Source organism: Gallus gallus, chromosome 2 (genome assembly GCF_016699485.2).
Source record: "Gallus gallus isolate bGalGal1 chromosome 2, bGalGal1.mat.broiler.GRCg7b, whole genome shotgun sequence".
Classification (NCBI taxonomy): Eukaryota; Metazoa; Chordata; class Aves; order Galliformes; family Phasianidae; genus Gallus; species Gallus gallus.
In genome coordinates, this window is record NC_052533.1 from 90,177,837 (window position 1) to 90,201,033 (window position 23,197).

Below are 23,197 nucleotides of genomic sequence, written 5' to 3' on the forward strand. Positions count from 1 at the left end.
ACTCATCTTATGCTATGAAGTTGTATTGAAGCTACAGAGAACATTATCTTTGGGTGGAGTGTTTCCCCCAAAAGTGATAAGATTTGGTAAAGAGGGGAGGAGGAGAGTGGCCTGCAATGGAAGTGGTCTCTTAGCTAACCACAATAGTTGAACTCCTGTGAATTTGTGTTATGATACACACTGGCATTTCTCTGAATTGGTTTTGCTAGTGTAGCAAATGGGGAAAATATTTGTAGGAAGGCTTAATGCAGCAGTAGATCTGTTCTGGTTTTGTTTGGAGCTATGACCAACTGTTTTTCAAAGTAGTATACTGTGTGCAGTCTATTCCAGACAGAAATATTTGTTCAGAATTGACTTTCAACAATTTGACAAGCATCAGACAAACCCAGTAATTAGCTCTTGAAGTAAAATCTCTGATGGCATACTGCCTTCTGCACATATCCTTAAAGTTAGGCTGGGAGCCATTTTTTGTCTGCAGTATCTCAGCATACAAACTGAGGAGAAATCAAGCTTTGTAGCTTCAGGTAATTTGACCAGATAACTCCTTTTTCAGCCACGTTTAACAGGTTCAACAATGTTTGCCACACTTGCCTTTGATACTTGAGACTGCTGAGCACCATGTAGTTGAATTCTCTTTCCAAGGAAATTAAATGTTGAATTGGCCTAGTTTTCTTTCGTAGAATCGTAGAACTATTAAGGTTGGAAAAGACCACTAGGATCATCTAGTCTAACCATCTACTTACCACTAACATTGCCAGCTAAACCATGTCCCTAAATACTACATCTACCCTTTCCATGAACATCTCCAGGAAAGGTGACTCCACTGCCTCCCTGGGCAGCCTGTTCCAGTGCCTGATCACTCTTTCTGAGAAGAAATTCTTCTTAATATCCAACCTGAACCTCCCCTGGCACAACTTGAGGCTGTTCCCTCTAGTCCTATTGCTAGCTAGTTAGTGATCTGCACTTTGTATAGAACAGATTCTGACAGTAGCAATTGTTCAAACAGGGCTGAGAGGTCCCAGCTGACTTGAGGCTTATTTAGGGATGTTATTTTGATTGTTGCCAAGTTGAGCTTTAAGGCATAGTGGTTTTGAGCCTAGTGAGGTGTGGCCTGACTCCTATTAAAGACAATGGAGGTTGGTTTTAATATTGGTTCATTGAAAGCACACTTGGAGTTTCCATTCATTTTATTTCATTAACTGAATATTTGGATTTTTTTGGTTCATCTATATTGCTTCATTTTGGAAACTGATGGCTTGTGCACTCAGACCAACAGTGTACAATTTAATAGTCTTCTAGTTATGCCTATGGCAATGCATTGTGTTGTGTTTACTCTTAAAATTAACCTATTTTGCAAGACTTTTTTAAAAATATAATACCTGAAACCCTCTTCCTCTCTGACAGCTTTCTCTTGTACAAGTGATGTGTCATAGTGAGGCTATTCTTGCTTATTTTAAGTCTTATACAGTCTTGTCAAAGAAGAACTTCATATTGCAGGAAGAATCAAACAAAAAACATGTCAATATAACTTGCCCTGTGTTTATGATAGGCCTTAGTAGAAATCTAAATACTTATTTCTAGCTGAACCTATAAGTAAACTTTTGCATGTTCCATTATTTCTGGGTCTCCTCAAGGTGTTTGCTCTCCCGAAATGCACTTCAAGATTTCACTTAGTTAGCTCAAGTATTATTATTTATGTATTTTTACACCCTAAAGAACACTTAAGCATGAAGAAAATCTAGAAGAAAACTTACTTAAATGTATGCCTTCATTACTGAAATAGAACATACAGAAAGATTTATACTTCACAGCTCACAGAAGCAACTTTTATGGCACAAATGCCCTTCTTTGTTGCTTACCAATACACGTATTCAGTGACACAAAGCACAACTGTTGTAAAAAATATTAGTATGCAGATGCTCTGGTGTCTTGTTAATGCATTTAATTAAATACAATAGCTCTTTTGTTTATTTTTCTTTTTCTGTCCTTGAATGGATTTGTATTATGGTATAGAATCCGGGGTTATGGTTGCTATTTAAAATGTTTTGCAGCTTCAGAAAGTGTCACATATTGCTGGTGCTACTTTATCTTTCATTTGATTAAGGCAAAACAGTTGAGTTTTAGAAACTGATAAGAAATCCAAAAGCATCTTCTCAGGAAAACTAAAATCACAACGTTGCCAGCAAATATCTTTCTCTTCTCCGCTGATGAGGTCTTAAGTTACAATTAGCAGTGGTTAAACAAGTATATTCCTGAGAAATGCTTCCAAGTGTTTTAACCAAAGGAAAGTCTAAATTTCCCTAATGTAGTTCGGGTGGTTTTCAAAGGTGCACATCAGAATTGCACAGAATATTTTCATATGAGAAGCTGTGTAGAACTGCAGCAGACTAACTGATAACAACAAATTGTCACCTGGTATGTACTAGGTATATACTTGTAGAAATCATAATTTATGTTTTGTGCTGTTACCCTTACATTTATTTCAGAATTGTTCTCAGCCTGAGAAGAGGTTTCTTCAGTGCCCTGTGGGTGGGAAAAGTGTTATGAAATGACTATGTCAAGTCCAAAATTACTCTGAATTACTGGAGCCCTGGCTTCTTAGGAAACATAACAGTATTTGCCAGATTCTGTCCCTCACATGACAGTAAAGGCCAAAGCAAAGGGAGATTTAATGAGGTAATGAGAAGACCCTAAAAGTAACAGATGACTAACTAGAACTTCTCTCTGAAATTTCAAGCTTCGTTAACTCCAAAAAACTTGGTATTTGTGACATGGAGTGTGTGTGTGAGAAGTGTCTGCTCTGAGGCTGCTTCTCAAGCAGTGATCTACCAACAGGTTTGGTTGGGTTTTGTATTCTTGGGAAGGCATACTAGATGCAGTATGCATCTACATTTTTTAGTCTAAACTTTGTGTTAAGGGCTATGTGTGCTGTAATGGATTTTTTTGCAGATAATTCAGTGCATGCATCAGAACCCAACTGTAGAGAAGACAGCAAACATTGACACACATCAAGGAGATCTGTCTTGGAGCCTCTCTTGGAAAAATGCTCGCTGGGTTCTGATCATCCTTTTTATCACTTCTTGCAAGTACTAAATGCAATTGGGGCAGCTTTGCTCATGGCCTGCAGCATCAGGTAGCTAGGGGAGCATATAGAGAAAAACTGTCCTCGGAGGCAAAGCGGAGGTTGCAGTTGAGCATTCTTTACTTGTTTGAAGAGATGATAATTTAAGTTGTAAAGAAATCTCTCACACCTCATTTTGCTTTTTTTTCCTGAATTTAATGGAATTGCTTCATTGTTAAAGAAGTCAAAGTGAGAAATTCAAAGCAGGGACAGAACTTTCAGCTGGAGGAGCTCTGACGGCACAGAGAGGGAGCGTGCACTGGGAAATTCTCAATGCTACGTCGCTTGAACTATCTTCCCCTGTTTAGGAGACAAAAAGCATACTTCAGAGTTCCAGTCTTCAGTGAAAAGTACTGGAAATCTGACTGTCCTGACATTGTAGCTGAAAGCCTCAGGGTCACTAAGCCTTCCACATAAACAATTTATTTCAGTTATGCTTCTAACAAATTAATCTATTTACAAATACTTCTGATTTAAAAAAAGAAAAAACCACCTAGAACTACTGCGAATTTTGTGTGACAGCATCACTGCAGTTTCAGTTCCAAGATAGCTTAATGTTCTTGCAGGCTGCTAGAGAACATAGTTGCGTTGCAACTGCACATATTACGGGTTTTGTATGAAATGGCCATCTCAAGGCAGTGGAAAGAAAGCAGCATTGTTCCCGGGCTGTTTTTCACAGGCCTGTATTCATATCTCATCCTTGTTGTTTGCAGGAGAGGCAGATGTGAACCAGAACAATGGGACCTCCACGAAGAGCCCAGCGGTGACAGACTCCAAAGGCACAGCGGACCCGAAGAATGCCTGGCCCCAGGCCCACCCAGCTGACACGGCCGGTCGCCCCCACTTGATCCGCCTCTTTTCCCGAGATGCCCCAGGGAGAGAAGACAACACCTTCAAAGATCGGCCCTCGGAGTCAGACGAGCTACAGACCATCCAAGAGGACAGTGCAGCAGCTTCAGAGAATTCGGATTTGATGGCTTCACAAAAACGCTCCTCTTTCCGGCACGGATCAAAAATGGCATCGGCAAGCACTACAGACCATGCTCGACATGGATCTCCAAGGCACAGAGACTCGGGTCTACTTGACTCGCTGGGCAGATTCTTTGGAGGTGACAGACACGTTCCCCGGCGGGGCTTTGGCAAGGTGAGCTCTGAGGAATAGAGAACTGCACAGCTACAGAGAAAAAAAGTACAATTAAAGAGGAAGGGTGGGACTGAAAAGAAGGTGTAACTGCTCTAATGCAAGAGTTGACTTAGCCAGCAAGACAGTACTTGCAGTTGTGTAACTTAATGCTTGGCTTTGATCTGAAAATAACAAAAAAAAAAAAAAAAAAAGAAACAAACAAAAAACCATAGATCTGAGAAACACAAGGAGCTATTTCTGGGTTGTGACAAGGAGTATTAGAAATCCAGGTGGCTCTAGAAACATTACCGAGCAGAAATTCTATGAGCATTTTATATGGCACGTTATGCGCATTTGTATGCTGTGCTGTTTAGAGAGAGACATGAGCCTGCTTTTGTGTTGTTTTTAAATGTTCACAAAACTGAGCTGGATGAAAGCACTAAATGCAAGATGATGGCCAGACAGTTGGGCAATAACAGTGGGGCAGACTTAGAAATATATGATGGAAAAAGAACAGTGTCCAGATTCTCAGCCTGCTTGCACAAGGGCGCATTTTAAGGTCAGTTGATAGCATTGCTGAGGGGGCAGGCTGACAGGTGTGCAAAAAAAGTCCAGCTAAGAATTCTAAGCACTTAACATCAGAAATGGTGTAACAAAATCATTTATTCATTCTGACTGGAAAATCAAGGTATAGATGAAAGGATACTATATTGTTTCTTCTCCTAGGATTCATCAGCATCCTTTGATAAGTACGCAGATAGATACTATATGTTGTTCACTGTTCCTGGAGAGCCAAAACTCACGTTATCATTTACATAGCAAAGGGTACAATGAAAATAAGCAGTCTTGTGTTTGTGTGTTTACGCACTACAAAACCATTTGAACTGCTCCCAAAATCCTCATTTTAGCTAAATGTATTGTTTGATACAGTTGCTCAAGTTGTATGTGTTACAAACAGCAGTGTTCCTACTTGCTAGCTAGCCACAGATTTTTCATTAACCTTTGAGAACCTGTGCTATCTGCTCCCTCATTATGCTTGCTGGGATGGGTCACTACACGCAGCTTTCCCAGACCAGTTGCATGGTGTCATTACATTAGGGCATGGTGTTTTAATGGGGATTTGTGATCGTGTGACACCTGCAGGCTGTCAGTGTACTGTTCAGCTCTGCACTTGGAAGCACATCTTGTACTTGTGCTTCCCTAAATTGCTGGTGCACTGTATAGACCACTGGATGAAAAATGCTCTAGAACCTCAGGATCAGAGCTACAGCAGCTTCTCAAGTTGGGCACTAGGACTAAGCAAGTTGGGTATTCTGGTCTTCTTGTTTCTCATATTTACAAACTGGAGGCAATCAGGCTTATGACAATAATGCATATGATAAAGGTTAATCTACTGAAGATGGAGATGTTCATATGACTGTCACTGGAACATGCAGCAAGTGGTTGCTGTAATTAATTCTCTCTTTTCTAAACTGCATATATCACAAATTGTTCCCAACAATGCTATGTTCTGCAGCCTCACTGGCTAGCTCAACTCTTGCTCCCTTATCCTTATACATTACTCAACGACAAATCGTATATGAAATGCTCTTAATGCCAAGAAAACATTACCAAAAACTTAGGCTATACAGAGGTGTGTGTATGCCCTTGCTTAGCAATAAAACAAACCAACCAACCCACTTTTTAGTAGCGATGACTAAAACATGGCTGCAGGTTGTACAGTGTTCTGTATTGCATCCTTTTGGGTAAACACGATCGCTATGGTTCTCTGCAGATCCCTACATAATCCATCATGCGAGAGGACAGAGTGCCATCTGTCTTATCTCTGTTGTCATTCGGTGAATTTAATTTGAGGCATTTAATGTCTGCACAACCAGTACAGAATTATGGATGGTTAACATTTTTTTTGCTTGGTAGAAGGAATTTCTTTAACAAAGAAAAGACTACATTTAATGTTGGAGTCCTGGCTAACTTATTTCAGCTGGAAGCACAGAGAGGCTTTGTCATCTTGGCAAAAGCCAGTCACATCAGCACAGACTTCAGTGCCAACGCATCTTTATCCCCGTTTATCACAATGATAATATTGATGCATGAAAACATAACTTGGGAATCTATTCCATAGGAGAGTTTCAGTGCTGAAGATGTTGAACAAGTGCCACAAACAGTTTTTTGTTGGTTTTTTTTTTTTCAACTATTATTTATTTAGGCTTTGAATCAATGCCTTTTGGTTTTTTGTATCAAGGAAGGCTTCTGGTGTCATTTATTTATACATGTGTATACAGAGGACATCAAGATGGCTAAATAATCTTATTTGTACTTAAAACCTAAATAGCTGTAATTTGCTGGATTGTTGTAGAGTGTCAGAGTAGTGATACACACCAGAGGTGTTCAAGGAAGAGCTGAACAAGAACGACGTCTTCTGGCAGTTTTCCAAACTCTGCTAAGGAAACAGGGCTTTGCTAAATAAGATACTACCCCCAAAAGCACCTTACAATAGAGAAGTTCCTGAGGCTGCACTGTTTATTTGCTTGCAGTGAAGTTTTGAAGCTTTTAAAAAGCAATTCTGCATCTGCCTTCCTTGTGCCCATCCTTCTTCAAGTGAGCTGTGCCCAATGGGAGCACACATCTCAACTGCCCACACCAGCAAGCACTGGAATGCAAAGACAACACTCGCTCTTTGTGCACACTTAGGGCTGACATTCAAGCAAAACACAGTATAAATTCTTTGTGGAGGCATTTTCATCTTTCAGCCTTAGCTGGAAAGCACATAAATGAATAATATTCACTATTGTGTAAGGAAAGGTGGGGTAGGAACAAAGAAGCAACTGTTGCGTGGCCTCCTTTTCTCCCTTGGAGCAGATTTCTCCCTTCTCATGGAATTCTGAAGTTAAATTAAGAGCCTGTGGGCGTCCCATGGGAGTAAATAAAAACAGAATTACTAGAATGTACAGAAATTTCTGTTCTACAGAGCAGCAGTGCATTTGCCATTGTTTTCTCCACCCCTGCCCCATCGAGATTTTGATAAGAAATCTCAATCAAAAGCACAGCTTGAATTTCAAACTTACAGAACTTGATTAAGGTAGAATATTCCAAGCACAGCTACTGTTAGCCACAGCCTAATTTTAGTCGTATTATAGAAGATGTTAAAAAGATGACAGAAAGAACCTGCAGTGCAGACATTTCCAGGAGCACACAACACAGCAGTGTAACTATAAATTACGTTCTTTCTAATCTTTATGGAATATTTATCTAAACATCTGTGAAGTGTATGGGCAACTTTATGTTACAGTGATCAAACCTCTCTCTGCCTCTTAGGTCTTAGCCTGTATTCAGCTTCAGTATGTGCTGAGTGCTCTTTTGTTTCTTTATGGGAACACCTGTGACTAAATCAGTTGGTTATGCTTTTGTAATTCTGTTCTTTATGATTTTTTTTGTTGTTGTTCTGCTAGGGTTTGGACTGTGAAGCAAAAACTTTGGTCCCGATTTAACATTATGTATTAACATACTAAACTTTGAACTACACATGTGACAAATGCAGCAGAGCAAAACATGGCGAGTGGCAGTGAATGAGAGGCGTGGTGAGAGAAAAATGGATTGAGTCATCTTCCATATTTTGCTTCAGTTTTCTGTGTAACCTTGTGAAGTTCTCCTGTGGCCTGTACACAGCCTTGCACCTGCATTTCCTACTCACTCTGTGTGTTTGGGTGCCAAGGGTATGGAAGGTGGACGCGGATTTCCTACCCTAGGGCTAGGAGGTAGCTGGAGTTCTGTGCTCCTCAGAGCGGGCAGAAGCAGGGATGATTGTAATGGGGATCTGAAGAAAAGGTTGCAGATAAAGATGCAGATGTGTAAGGTCTCAAAAAACGACACGGGCCTACATGACTGTCAGAGTACCCATTGATCTTTTTTCTCTTAGCACGTGAACTCAATTTGATCTTTTGCGCAAGCTTCGTTGTACCCCATGGCACTGTGAGAATGCTGAAAAGTAGTTACAGCAACGCTAGTTTGCCTCATCCATGATGTGCTGTCAGTCAATACTGTGATCTTTTACTTCCAAGTCTTGGTTTTCAGGGAGTGCCATTGCTCACCAGACTCTGGCTTTGTAAACCTGCCGCGCAAGCAACGTGCGTGTAAATATTTCTGATATAGCTTGTGGTGATTGACTGTAACAATTTGGTTTTAATCTTTTGCTTTCTATGTGCTTTGTTTATGTACTCATTAAACTGTTTACATGACAAAACTGGCGTACTAATGATTTAATTTCTTTTAAATACTTTTAATATATTAACAGAAACCACAACAAACAACTTCATAGTACGAGAGGGCAGACAAAGTAATTAAAAGTAACTAAATTTGTGGGATGTGTATTTGACAAAGGAATAAAGCTTACCTTTTAGAGGGAGATGATAGGTTTCCAATAGCCAAGCATGATCCCTCAAGTGTTCACACATCCACATGGGGTGAACCGAATCCAGATTCTCGTTTTCACAGCACATAGTAAGGAGTGATGCAGCACCTAACAGTGAATTACTGTCAGAATTTCCAGTTTCACCGACCTTCATTCTGAGCACTTTAGATTTGTCTGCTTAAAAAAAAAAAACAACACAAGTAACCTGCACATAAGAAGCAAGTATTAACAGGTAAGTACTGCGTGTCACCTGACAAGCGGAAGGCTCAGGAGCCAACATCGCACAAGACGTGGTTTAACATCTTCATTTAACACACATAACGCATATCTGTTACACATGCTTAACACTTAACACATGATTTCATGCACTGGAGCCAATTATCTCTTGCATTTTAAGGAAATTACTGTTTGAAACAATCATTCTTATGAATTTGGAAATCAAATTAGTTCAGATGAGATACTTAGAAGAGTGAACAGTAATTCTTGTTAAAGTTTTGGTTTTGTATTGTGTCCTGACTGCAGGAATGGGGCGAAGTGCAGTCAGAAACAGGACAAAGCAGCAGTCACAGATTTCATTGAGAGTTTGGAGGGGAAATCACTATTGGATGGGCATGAAAAGCCTATGCACTTAACTGCTTTTAGAATATTTCATACACTCAAATACCAATAAATCAACCAAAGCATTGTAAAAATCACTGTTTCTGGTCATTCTTCAGCAACAGCCTTCCCCTTTTTATAACATTTTTAACATGTTCCACCTCAGTTTCTGCTGGCTAGTTTCTGGAGACTACTACCCACCAGCTCATGTAATACTCTGTTTAAAAAGGAGATAATGGTGCTCATCAGAAACCCAGCCATGCCTTATTTGGGCTTAAACAAGTGAAAGGCAGGGAGGGAACACAGAGCTCACACACAGGTCCAATGAACATGTTCAAAGTTTAGCATGACGCTTTGCTCTACCCAATGTTATATCTTTCTCACCATGTCTACTTTCTCTGCTGCAACCGAGCCAAATTATTTGTAAATAAATCGCTTTGTATTTAAATCCATTCCATTGTTTTTCTTCTATCATATAAGCTCAATTCCTCACAAACCATGAGCAATCATCCTTAGCACTTTTGCCATCCTGGAGCGCCCAAATCAGCGATGTTTTGAACTTTACAGCTATTTTGAGTTTGGAACTAAGTAAATGCTCCCTAATAGAAAACTGAGAAACAAGTTAATGGACTGTTTTGCTGACCTTATTTTGTACCACCGTCATCCCATGTTAATAGCAGCAGTCAGTGACTTTCATTTCATATACTGATGTAAAATATCTGATGGAGCTCCTGAGATGCTGTCAAGGTAGATGTGCGCAGTTACCCATTGGACAATAATGTGACCGGGTTTCATTCGAGCTACACAGAGTCCTTCACCACTGCTTTAGGATGCTGTTATTGGATCTCACCCATCTTTCATTCGTAACAAACTTATTTACTTCTTCATTTTTGATGTTTCATACAATTAACATGCCTTGGGGGAAACTTCAGGGTTTGGGGGCCACTTTTTCTCCCTCTTCATTTTATAGCGACTGCATCATTGGCACTTTCACCTCTGATAGTATTTGTTTCAAAGAATATGCTGTTCACTATGCCACGGGTGATTATTTTTTAAGAGTTTTCTCTCTTTGCCGTTATATTCTTCCCCTAACTTACGCTGCTATCAGCAATAACACATATAAACAACCTGCACGTGAGTTTGGCATGTCTTTTTTTTTTAAACCTATTATAGGCAGAAAAGAAACAGAACATGGCCAATGCCTTCAAATAAGAGCACTGATAAAGCAGTGTAAGGTTTGAGGGATGGGCGTTGCGCTGGTGTAGCAATTTGAGAGAGAAAGTGTTTCATGAGATGAAACCAGCACCACTTTTACCTCTGCTCAAGGCTGTAACCTTCTTCTTAACTGTTCTTCTGGTCAGCAGTTGTATGGTGATAGCATACACTTGGTATTTACGTAGCTTCATTTTCCAAATAATTATCTTTTATTGCATTTGCTTCTTGATTTTATGGCAATATTAGGCATTGGGCCTCCTAAACGTTTTCATATATTTCTGCTTTCTTGCTAATATCCATAACCACAATGTAGCATTCTTTTGATGTAGCCTTGCCCAAACATGTAGGCTGTTGGCAATAGTCAGTGATAAACATTTTATCTGTGATGCTATTCATGTTGTGGCCATGCACATCTAAGTCCTTATGGTTGGGGGGTTTGGTGGTGGCAGAAGCTACCTGGAAACTACTCTGAGAATCCCTATCCACAATCTCTTCTGTTGGAATGACTCTTCTCAAGGAAGACTTATGGTGGGTTTCTATGGGTGTAGTTTCCATAAGGCTCCATTCACAATGCCTGAATGGCACCACCGTGATAAAAGCAGCAGACAACAACACTGAAGATGCAGCAGTCTGTACCCAAGCAGATGAAGAGCCTCCCCATAATGAAAAACATTTGAACAAAATGACTAACGCTAAGTAGAAAGCTTAAGTTGCATAAAAGTAAATTGGAAAAAAATAAACATGAGGAAAAGCCCAGAGGTACGATAGCACTGTTCTCTCACTCAAAACTGCCATAAAACAGGTCATTATCCTGAAGCACTGCCGAGATTCTTCATTTGTCCCCCGTAATTCTTTACTGTCACCTACTAATTTGTGAACCATAATCAAGGAATTAAGGAGTAAAAAGGTTTTGGAGAAATATAGTTCTGGATTATCAGTGCTCACTTACCTTTCTTGATAGACTGTACTCCATTGCATCCATTTCAGGCTGTCTCTGCATTATCTTTGGGTTTCTTTTCAATCATCTCTGTTCTTTCCTCCTGCGTGTTTTGTTCCCATCTTTGCTTTGGTTCCTCCTCTTTCTGTTTGCCACCTATTTCAAGGCAAAAGAGTGCAATTCTGAGCTAAGTTCAGGTTGGTTATTAGGAAAAACTTCTTCACAGAAAGAGCAGTGAGGCAGTGGCACAGGCTGCCCAGGGAGGTGGTGGGGTTACTGTCCATAGAGTGTTCAGGAACTGTGTGGATGTGGCACTGAGGGATGTGGTCAGTGGGCAATATTGGTGGTAGGTGAACAGTTGGGCTAGATGATCTTAGGGGTCTTTTCCAACCTTAGTGATTCTGTAATTCCACACAGGACTGGAAGCCACAATCTCTGAGACTCTCCATCTTTCTTCCTACGAATCTGCTCTGTTTCTTCGAGCAACTCATTTTGGTTCTGTCTTAATTTCTGTGAGAAATTTACAGTACGTGACAAGGATACATGGCTCATCCTTTCTGAAGTGATTAGAAAAGTTCACTGAGTTAGATAAACATTTATAAAACACTTATAACGTCTCCTTTGGACCAGCATGGGGGGAATGAGTCAGGTTTTCCCTCATTTATTGCAACAAGGTCAGTAAATTGTGGACAGCCTGCAAGAAACACCATCAGCTCTGCTGAGGAAACACTGAGGCAAGCACTACATACAAAACAGCTCTGGATTCTGAAATGAAACAAATTCCATACCCAAACATTTGTCAGTCTTCCCATGATTGCTCTGCCCGAACTACAGATTTGCTCTTGTGTAAAAGAAAAAAGTGTATATAACACCATTGAAAGGACACGTCTCTATTCCCACTTGGAGGTCTGTTTTGAAACACTTAATGCTTAAAGGATATTTTTATTCTACCAGCACTGCTGCAAATTTCTTAATGGGGTTAAGCATCACTTCCCACAGTAGAACAGTTGGGTTTTACATGGCAATCTGAATGTACTTTTTATATCTCTCTTTTATAACTGCGCAGATTTTTTATGATCCATGCACAGTGACTTCTGTGAAGATAACCCACCGAAAGCCACTGAACCCATGAAGAACGTCCATTGCTTTTCACTCTCACTCATGTCAAAAATGTGTACAAGGTTTGATTTTAAATCAGCTATTTTCCAGTTTCATATGCATCTTGATTTTGCCAGGCAACAAAGTTACATATTAATGACAGCAATAGGAATCTGAAAAGCTGTGAATTCGGTACTCCAGAGCTAAAACACCCTACTGTTACTGTTGTCACTAATACATATCGTCTACTGCTTGGGAATTAGAAGCTCTAAGTTTGTCTTTACATGTATGAGCAGTCTCTATTTATAATTGATCTTACAGGGAACAAGAGGCTTTAGAGCTTATGATACGCAATGTAAAGTCCCCCTTGATGAGTAAGACTTGAAAGACTCGTTGATTACACCAAGCAAAAGCAGAGACGCACTTCACAGGATCTCAATGTCACTAAATGCTGCTACTGCTCAGACACGTTTTTACACTCACCATCATATCTGAAGGCAAAATCAAGTGGGGCACGTAGAGTACTTAATTGCAATTGCTTTAAATGAATCTAATCTCCCAAATCTCACTGCTCTCAAGTTAGACAAATATGTCACAGAACAGGATTATCAAATTCAGCATACAAATGCTTGAAGTAGAAGGTCTTCATTGGTAAATGAAGCATACTCCAGAATTGCCATAATCCATTTACCAAAAACCCCAAGACCTCTCCCTCTCACCCGCTTGTAATGGCCTGCCCAGGGAGGTGGTGGAGTCGCTGTCCCTGGCAGTGTTCAAGAGGCATCTGGATGAGGAGCTACGAGATATGGCTTAGTAGCTCGTGGTAGTGATAGTAATGGGAGGGTGGTTGGACTAGATGATCTTGTAGGTCCTTTCCAACCTTGCGGTTGTATGATTCCTGCAGAGTCAGAGTGCGGGCAGTAACACCACACAGCAATTACAAAGTGCCACAGAGAACATCAGGAGAATTGGTCAGGCCTACTTAGTCAGAAAAGCGTGCATTTATTCAGGGATATTCACCACAATCAGAGATGTAATACTCTTGCAGAAAAAGCCAAAGTGGGACACGTGCTGAACCGCACATAGATTCTTGTGACTACGTGAGAAATATGGTGATTGGCACGCACACCCTAACAGCTCTGTCAAGGTTTTCAATACAGACTATGCCGGTAAATTTGAATAACTTGATATGAAAACGCCTGGAGTGACACAGGGAATGGAATGTCCATGTATAGCTACTGTGAAAATACCTGATGCTTTTCTTTGCTCTATACTAAAAGCTCCTGTAGTGTCTTAGTGGCCAACTCACAGAATACATTGGCACAGGGAAATAACACAGCTTCCCAGTATACTACAAGGAAGAGCCGCAAAGCACTCCCATATTGAATCAGCCCCAAATACAAAATCACTTCGGGTATTTGACAGACACACACGTGTTCATATTAACATTGATAATCCTTAAACTTAATTTCAAAAAGGATTTGCAAACTGTTTCTTTGTCATTGGATCTCCCACACACAGCCTAAGCAAATACCCAGCACCGGCCAATATTGCCTATTAACATTACTCAGATTGAGGGATCTTTCCCCTGTGGCTTTTTTTTGGCACATATATAGCCAAGCTGGCTTAGCCGTCAAGCACAAAGTTAACAGGAAGTGGTAGAAAGATGGTGGAAAGAAAAATTCCTCTCTGTCCTGACTGGTTTCTGCTAACTGCTGTTTGCTACAAACCATCCCGCTGCCCCAGAAGTTACACTGGTGCAGAGGAACCTCTGTTTTAGTGTTCATAAACAGAACCCAAGAGGCCGAAATCTTTTTCGACAGGAAAGAAGGGGAGAGACTCTTTAGCAGGATCTGTGGTGACAGAACAAGGGGAAACAGTTTCAAGCTCAGGGAGGGTAGATTTAGGTTAGATATAAGGAAAAAGTCTTTTGCAGTGAGGGTGGTGAGGCACTGGAACAGGTTGCCCAGTGAGGTGGTTGATGCCCCATCCCTGGAGACTTTCAAGGCGAGGGTGGATCAGGCCCTGGGCAACCTGATGTAGCTGTGGTGTCCTCGTTTCATTACAGGGGAGTTGGACTAGATGGCCTTCAGAGGTATCGTCCTACCTTAAGGATTCTATGATACTAAATTCAGGACTATCCTTTTCAAGTGTGTTTCATAATATATAGCCAAGTTTGCTTTCCATTGACAACACTCCAAAAGCTGAAAGTCAGGAAAATTACCTGAGCGCACTCAAATTTAATTTTTAACACCTACAGATATCAGTTATTGCTTTTCTGAGGGAAATGACTTTTGTAGATCGTGGATGTGTGCAATCTCAGGAAAATAAAAACCACTGAGTTTTCTATCTCTCCTTTAGGACTCCGAAAATTGAAAGGACACATTACAGTTGGAAGAGAGAGTCCAACAGCTTACACACGACAGGGAAACGTGTAATTTAGATTTAGAATACTGGAAGATTCTACTCACAGATAAAACTTGTGATCATATGAAAGAAAAGCCCATGATTTGTAACAGTGGGAAACGTCTTAAATTCATACAGAACCATCCTTACCCTTAAACATAGGTTCAGATTTGCTACTGCTGATTCACTATAAAGAGGACCCAAGCAAAGACCATTCCAAAACTTGGCACCACAGATCCATGAAAGTTTCTAGTCACTATATGGTAACATTTTTCAGTGAGCTAAATTATTAGTGTCTAATGATGGACCAGAGTGCTAAAATCGAGAAACTCAAGACTCCACTACATCTTAAAACAGAATTATTCCCACCTTTTTGTGCCTGGTGGCAATCTGTAGCCCACTGCAAAATGGCAAGATGCATCTGCTCACAACGTATTCCGTTGGGCTTCACGTAGATTGACAGCAAGCTGCTGTTAAGACATTGTGATCTGCAACACTGCTGAAGGAGAAGTGTAACAGAACGCAGATCAAGGTGTTTATAATAAACACATATCAATGTTCTCTTTAAATATAGACTTAAAAGGCAACACTGCAGAGGTAACTTGTTCTGAGCACATGTTGGTGTCTTACTGGCTCTCCTCCTCATTGCAACGCTGCTCATGAGCTAGGAGTTCCACTGCAACAACACGACCAAGTCCTTCTGTAGCTGAGCCATGTTCTTCCATGTGACAAAAGCAAAGTGTATTCTAAGTAACTGCTCATGCTGTTCCAGAGTCAAATGTTCATTCAGTTTGGAAGAGCTTATGTTCTCTCACCACAGATTTCTATTTCTGTTTAGAGGCCAATGAAATCTATATCACCCACATGGCACTTGTAAGAGATGCCACTGTTATTTTCATTCTCTCCTACCTTCCCTGTTGCACACAGCCGGGATCTGGTGTGCTGGGAGAGAAGCACTGTACCTTGACATTGGCAATGATGAACAGATGTTTGTCATTTGGGTCACTCATAGGTACCAATTCTTTTTTTAAGCTTAGTCCTGCTGCATCCATTGAGAAATAGTTACGCAACTTTTTGACACCATTTTCACTGCAACAGCCGCATCGTGCTCTCAGTGTTCACTCTTCACAATGTCGTTATTTGTGTCCTTTTGTCCTCATCGAGTGCACTTTTCTGCACTGCCACAGGAACACCACTGAAAATAGAAATATCGCCTCAGTAGAAATGCAGTCTCATTTCATTCCTTCACTCCAAAGCACAGTTGCTCTTGCAGTTCATTGGTGCTATGCAGTCTATGACAATGGGGAAAATCAGATCCAGTCCATTCCCGCTCTCCCATGGAGGATGATACAGCTTATGTTTTCTCAGGTTTTTATCTCTAAAATTACATCCTACGATCCAACTTCGAAGGAAGCAAAAATTGTAAAGTTTCTGCTATCCGAACTGTCCCAGATTTAGTTCCACACTGGGCTGTAATGTTGTTACAAACACGTGCACCGTTATATAAATACATATGCACAACCTATGTATGCATTTGATACAATAGCATATTTGCCATTGTATCAAAAAATTGTTCCTTTGCAGCACTGATAACTTTCGGACTTAATCCCTACAGATTTCCAAGGCACTCCCCTCTCCTTTCCCTCCCACAAAGTGAGCCTTTCCCAACAGCTGCTGGTCTCCTTCCTCCCTGCTGACCAGACTCTGCTGTTGTTGCAGGATATACACGCAGCCAGGGCCAGCCATGTAGGCTCCATCCCCCAGAGGTCTCAGCATGGCCGGCCTGGTGACGACAACCCTGTAGTCCACTTCTTCAAGAACATTGTAAGTTCCACTTCCTCTCATTATGCGCTACGACTTTCCTTCAGATAATCAAATATCGCACAGTCATTACCCTTTACTAATGAATTCTTCCACACCTTTGAGCTAACCACGCAATTCAATGTAATTTTACCTGGAAACAAGAACAATGCTGAAATGTTACACCAAAGTGGGTGAACCCTCAATTAGCAGAGTTACATTTCAAGAGTAGTTGTTGTAAATATGCAGCTTCGCCAACCACGAGGTTTGTGCTGCTGTCTTTGGCAACCAGTGCATTTGTTTAAAAAGAGATTTAAAAATGTTCAGATGGCAATAAAAATAAAATTAACAACTAATACATAAGGCCTAATAACTCCTGGAGATGTTCAAAGTTTCCTGGAGATAGTCAAGGTCAGGCTGGACAGGGCTCTGTGCAGCTGATGGAGCTGTAGGCGTTCCTGCTCATTGCAGGGGGTTGGACTAAGTGACCTTGAGGGTCCCTTCCATCTCAAACCATTCAATGATTCTCCAAATTTGCTTGTTATAAACGATTATCTCCATTTATTGTTGCTTTGTCTTTATAACTTCTTTTCTGTTGGTTTTTAGGTCTCACCCCGTACTCCTCCTCCAATGCAAGCAAAGGTAAGAGCTGGCCAGGGCTTAGGAAGTGCCCGTGAGTCTTTGGGGCTCATTTATACCACTTCAACTACCAGTCCATTTGTTTTCTTTAATCACGCTAAATATAAATCAGGAGTTGCCTTTGGGAATATCACAAGTCAGGGACTAAGACAAAAAAAGCCATGGTTCCTCTCCACATGCACTTCCTGATTTGCTGCGTGACACCTAAATTAAAGCCAAATTTATGGGTCTTTATGTATAAATTTTGTTGTGGGTGCCTCACATAATAGGTACAGCTGTCAACCAAGCCTCAACCTCCAGGAACTGTTCTCACGTTGATAAGCTGACATGGCTCCCACAGCCCATGACCGATGAACCACGGCTAGTGATGGAAGCTCTTGTGATTCTGACTGAGAACTTTGCCTTTTTCATTTTATGGAATGACCAATGCTGCATTATCTGGCCAATTTGTCGTTGTTTTTCACTGCATTCTCAACACCTTCTGATCCACTGTTCTGTAGTGACCACTGTGTCATTGTTTCTGTTTCTTCCATGTGCAGGGAAGAGGACTGTCCCTCACCAGATTTAGCTGGGTAGGTGATGAACATGCTTTCAGAAACAGCCTTTTTTATTTACCAGGCCAAAGCATACCTCGCTCCACTGCCTCAAGCTGCTGCAGCAACACGATAGTTTTGTTTCATCTCAGTTTTGCTATTTTGCTTTTCCTGTTCTACTTTCCTCCCTCCTCCCACAGCACTTTAAGATGGTAATCGAGTCGCTCACTCTTATCCAGCACACTGACAGCCTCGCAACAAACATTTCTTTTGCTTCAGCATGAAGGGAACAAAATCCACTGCATGACAAAGCTGTCTTCCTTTAATCCTCCTGGGAGACTCACTGTTGCAGGTTTCTTCTCATGGGAAAGACAAGGATGGTAGGGCAGGTGGTGTCCGGGTGGGTACCTGTCCCCAGTAAGCCCTATAGAACTGACACCGCCACCTAATTCAAGTATTTGATCTCACCTTTCCTCGCCACCTCTTCCAGTGTGAAGAGATCAGCCCAAGTTAGGCAACTTCCTCCTCTAGTTATCACAGCTAATTAAATCCTACTTCTCTGCCACAGGTTTGGTTCTATAATGAGACAAACACGTACATTTTAAGCTAAAAAAATACTACAGCCTTCAAGCTGTTACACATTTCTTTCACTGCCAACAGAACACCAGCTTACTTCATGCATAATCACCTCAGAACTTGTGAATTGAATTTGTTTTTTATTTAAGTTTTGTCATGCAGGTTAACGCTCTGAGCATCCACTTTTGATTATTAGTTTTCTTTTACAGATTGTTTCCCTCAGGTGTCAGCACACTGAGAAAACCTCCTAATGCTTGCCTTCACCCTGCCTTATTACTTAAAAGATCATTTTATTGCAACTCCTCTAAGATTCTCTGTGTTTCAGCGATGACAAAGAAAGATTACCATGCGAATATGAACTTAATGTCAATGTGCTGATTTGAAACATACACCAAACTCTTTCTTTGCAGGGTGGTGAAGGACACAAGCCGGGATACGGAAGTGGAAAATTCTATGAGCACAAATCTGCTCACAAGGGACATAAGGGATCCTATCACGAGGGCCAGGGCACTCTTTCCAAAATCTTTAAACTGGTAAAGTACAATTGAACTTACTGTAAGTGCAAAGAGTTGAGCCCAGGGAAAAGCTGAGTGCAGCCCAACCTCTCCAGGAGCTGCCATGTTTGGAACAACCATGTTTCCATAAAGCTTTGGAAAGAAGTAGGCATTCTCAAGGAAATTTGTCTTATAAAATCACTTCATAAATAGGTAATCCATTTGACAAGAGATTAGGCTTCAGGTAAATGGTTTCTTTAGTTTTGTTTGTTTGTTTGTTTTTGACAAAAAAAAAAAAGGCAACTGAAAATGCAGAATATTTCAGTTTTACAAATGGAATCTTTAGAAATAGAAGTGAAATACTTCAATTATCCTGAAACGTACACTTACAAATCATTCCCAGTTCAAGTATTTCAGAAGGGCTCCAATCCACTGCTTGCTTTAAGAACTCAAACAACCAGAGTTGAGCCCAACTCTCACCTGTGTGAATCTCCAAAAGAAAGTTTCTCACCATGCAAGTGTCTGTCTGGGGCAAGTCCAGAGCATCTCAGCAGAACATAGCCCAGGCCTTTTTAACCTTCTGTGTAAGGAAAAGGACACACGAAAAGCATGTTTTATGGGAAAAGATACTCAATTAGCCAAATCTCAAATTAAAATAAACAAGTAAAAATAATTAAGAAATTCCAAGCCTTCGGCTTGGATCCCCTTTGCTATAAAAGCTGTAGTAGGGCTTTTCTCAAATGGATGAATTGTTACAAACAGAATCAAGGCTGAGAGCTATGTGGTTTGGTGTTTTTTTTTTTTTTTTGGATGCACAAGCAAACATGTCGCTTTCATAAGGCCTGAATAAGAACATGCATGTACAACTAACTCATGCCTAGCTACGGATGAGAAACGTAATAAGAATAAATTAATCCTATGCAAAAGTAGATGAGAAGCAATTGGTTCATGTAAAAATTCAAATAAGACTTTGCAATATGCCAGAGTCATTTTCATTAGATATGTAAGGTTTTGTGTTAGGCTGATGTTTTTCCAACATGCAGCCCTGTGCACACAGTACCTTGTTGTTAATTAACTTCATTCCTCCTTCCCCAGGGAGGCTCTGGCTCCCGGCCTGGATCGCGGTCTGGCTCACCAGTTGCGAGGCGCTGAAGCTCTACGATGCCATTCAAGGATCACGCACTCTGCTTCATAACCTAACCGCCTTAAAATTAATAACAACTGCAAGAATTACCTAGTTAGACGCAGTCCATTACTTAGTGCCAATTAGGTTCTGCATGCAGTAGATGATACAAACTTCTATTGGCAATCCCTGACCAACAGTTGAATGAAAGGAACACACAAAGTAGCTTTACTAGCTGTTGTCCCTATTTTACGTAGAGTAACAAGACGACTGACTTTACTCATTCTCCTTCAGGGTGCCCTAACTGTATGCTGGACTTCATTATTTCTCCCAAGCACCTAATCTGAGCTCCAGCCTTCTGGTTTCATTTTAGTGAACATGAGAATCGCAAATAAAGAGTTAATGTCTTGGATACTGAGCACTGCTGTTAATGAGCTTTCGAAACGCTGCTGTAAAAAACAACCACCAAATCCACCACGTGCAGAAGTTGTAAGGACTGTTTATCCAAATCCTTTTTCATTTTTTTGATTTGGGCCTTTGGTTTGGTTTCTGTTTTGTTTTAATCTTCCTTCTCTCACTCACAGAATAATTTATTTTCATAACAGGATTAGGCAGTCACGGAAAGGTTCACCAAACATTGCGAGTTCAAGGTATGTGAAATGTGGGAGGGGGCAGATGTTGTAGAATCAATACGATGCAGAGCAATGGCAATAAGGAAACGCTTTCCGCACCACGAATTGCTCACCGCATCCAAACCATTAGAATTAAGAGTAGATGAGGGAGAGAAAGAGGATTTCAAATTTGAGTTAGACTCATGCTAAGAAACAAGGGATAATCCCAGCGACGAAACATCAGATCGCACATGTGACCACTGGACGTCACTGTTGCTCCACACAAACTGCTGCAACAGCGTAAACTTTGCAGTAAAGTAAGTAATCATATATATACATGAATAAGTCTAATTTCTGAAAGAGAGCCCTTCAGTACTGGTGTCTCAGATAGTCCTGCACATCTCATGAGAGAACTTCAAACCTTGCTCTTGGTATTGCAGCAGCATTATATTTGGTTGGCTCTTCTTTTGCCTGAGTAACATCTGGATGCCTGTTAAGGGCAGTGCACCAAAGCAAACTCATAGTAAACTACTGTGAACGTTTAACTGTTGTACTGTAGTTGCCTCATAGAAATGAGTTATAACCGAGTTAGATTTAGATATTAATTGTTCACAGATAACTAAAATGAGTGTGTGGCAACGGTATTTCCAACCACACGTAGAGAAATATAAGGCTCTTCTGAATTGCACTGTTTTATTACTCAAACTCACCATTCCTTCAAGCTCTTCTCTAAGTGTCTGATTAATTACTTTCTTTTTTAGTTTTAGCCCGTGTTGTAGACTGAGGTTAATGCTTCCCAAGTTGAAACGGCATCTATGTGTCCAGTAGAAGTTACCTATACACATGTATGTTAATTCACCTCTAAATCTATTGTAGGTTTATATTCAGTGTCCATTAATACAAAGCAAGGGAAGATGGAGAATAGAGAATAGAGACTAAGGAAAACAAAACCACCAAAATTATTAAGTATACATACATGTATTACATCTTCTGTTACCTGCGTTGTTTGCTATGTGTATTTTTCTATCGTAGCTTCATTCAGATTTATACTTGGCAACGTAATAGTGGATTTAATTTGAAGACATATTGTTCTTATAGGAACAAAGCTTTTAAAATTTATCAAAATAAAGTAATCGATGTGTAATGAAACCTGGAGCGGTTTTGTCTTTTGTAGCATAGGCTGTGTACAAAAAATGCTCCTTCTTTCCTCCTCCTGTTTATTCAGAGTGCTGAAGATACTGGGAAACGCCTCAGCGGCGCGTTCACAGGCTTCTTGTGACATTGGTGGTGCCTGAGCGTGGCCCACAAGGCTGATGCTATGACACAGCATTCATGGGACACCCAGGGGGATATTGCAAGGAAAAAAAAACTATAAAATTCTGCCTTTGTAAATAAGCATAGCAAACAGTATCTTCCTCAATCACAGTACATAATACTCCATTTCTAAACAACTCTTCACAAGTAGAAAAGAACATTTAAGGTAAAAAAAAATTGAGTGCACAGAAGTTATCCAAAGCTGATTCCTCTCTTTCATCACCCTCCTTTTCTCCCAGTAACCTTTCCCAAGGCTGGAAATGGCTTTTTTAAAATTTACTAGAAAAGGTACAGTAATTTAATACAATATTTCACCAACACAAGTCTTGAGGGAAAGACTAAGACTTAGACTGAAATCTGGTCTTTCAATTACCCAGCAGTTTTGACAAAAACAAAACCAAACAGCACTATAAATAGCTAGATGAGTAGTTTACAAAAAAAAAAAGAGAGAATGAAGGACCAGCACCAGATGTTTATTATTCCTTGTACTGAAGGCGGGGACATGAACCAAAGGGAATCCTTGGGCAGGCACACACTACCAGGCCTGAGGCACTACTGCAACAACCCAGAAAGAACAGAGGCACTCCTATGTCCTGTTCCCTTACTCACAGTGCAATCTGATTCTTCAACAAAGTCCTTGGATAAGAGTTCTGCTTCCTCAACGAGATGCATCTAATTCAATGTTTTCTAAAGCATTACTAATGTATTTGTTCCAGTGTCTGCATCCATACTGAACAACTGCAGATACACTGCTTGGAGCACTTCCAATCAATCTCGCTGAGTAGCCTCAATGATGAAAATCTCTGTATGAGGATACTTGAGAATGGATTCCTGAAGCTCACCAACAAGGAGGTGGGGTGGTGGGGAAGGAAGCAAATAAAATACCATGTTACAAAATGGGTTTTAGAAAGTGTGTTTACTCTTACAGGAGTGCAAGCACTAAAGGAGAAGCAGACTGCATTGAGGAAAAGTGTCAGGGGATTACACAGCTCATGCTGTCTGCATGTCACTTCCAGGATTAGGAACACAGAATCATTACCTCTAATCAAGACAAAACACTTTGAGAAGTGACCATTTTAAAACTGCATCCCTTTACACATGACATAATCTGCTTTTAATACAAATTCTCTTAGTATCAGTCACCACGACTCCTTACTTGCTGGAAAAGCAATCCCAGCCAGAGCAGGACGAATACCCCCCAA

The 23,197-nt window shown here is 40.6% G+C and overlaps 1 protein-coding gene across 13 annotated transcripts in view; it reads left to right on the forward strand.

Moving 5' to 3' along the window:
• MBP (myelin basic protein) overlaps positions 1–21,830 on the forward strand; it is a 108,292-nt gene extending 86,462 nt beyond the window's left edge. For 12 of the 13 annotated variants that reach the window (XM_046919081.1, XM_040676573.2, XM_040676543.2 and 9 more), the window contains 6 exons: positions 3,835–4,265; positions 16,625–16,729; positions 17,312–17,347; positions 17,884–17,916; positions 18,864–18,986; positions 20,043–21,830. In XM_046919081.1, the coding sequence (XP_046775037.1) occupies positions 3,835–4,265; positions 16,625–16,729; positions 17,312–17,347; positions 17,884–17,916; positions 18,864–18,986; positions 20,043–20,099 (785 nt within the window). In that variant the 3' untranslated portion in view covers positions 20,100–21,830. 13 annotated transcript variants of the gene reach the window in all.
• Positions 21,831–23,197: the final 1,367 nt, after the last annotated feature.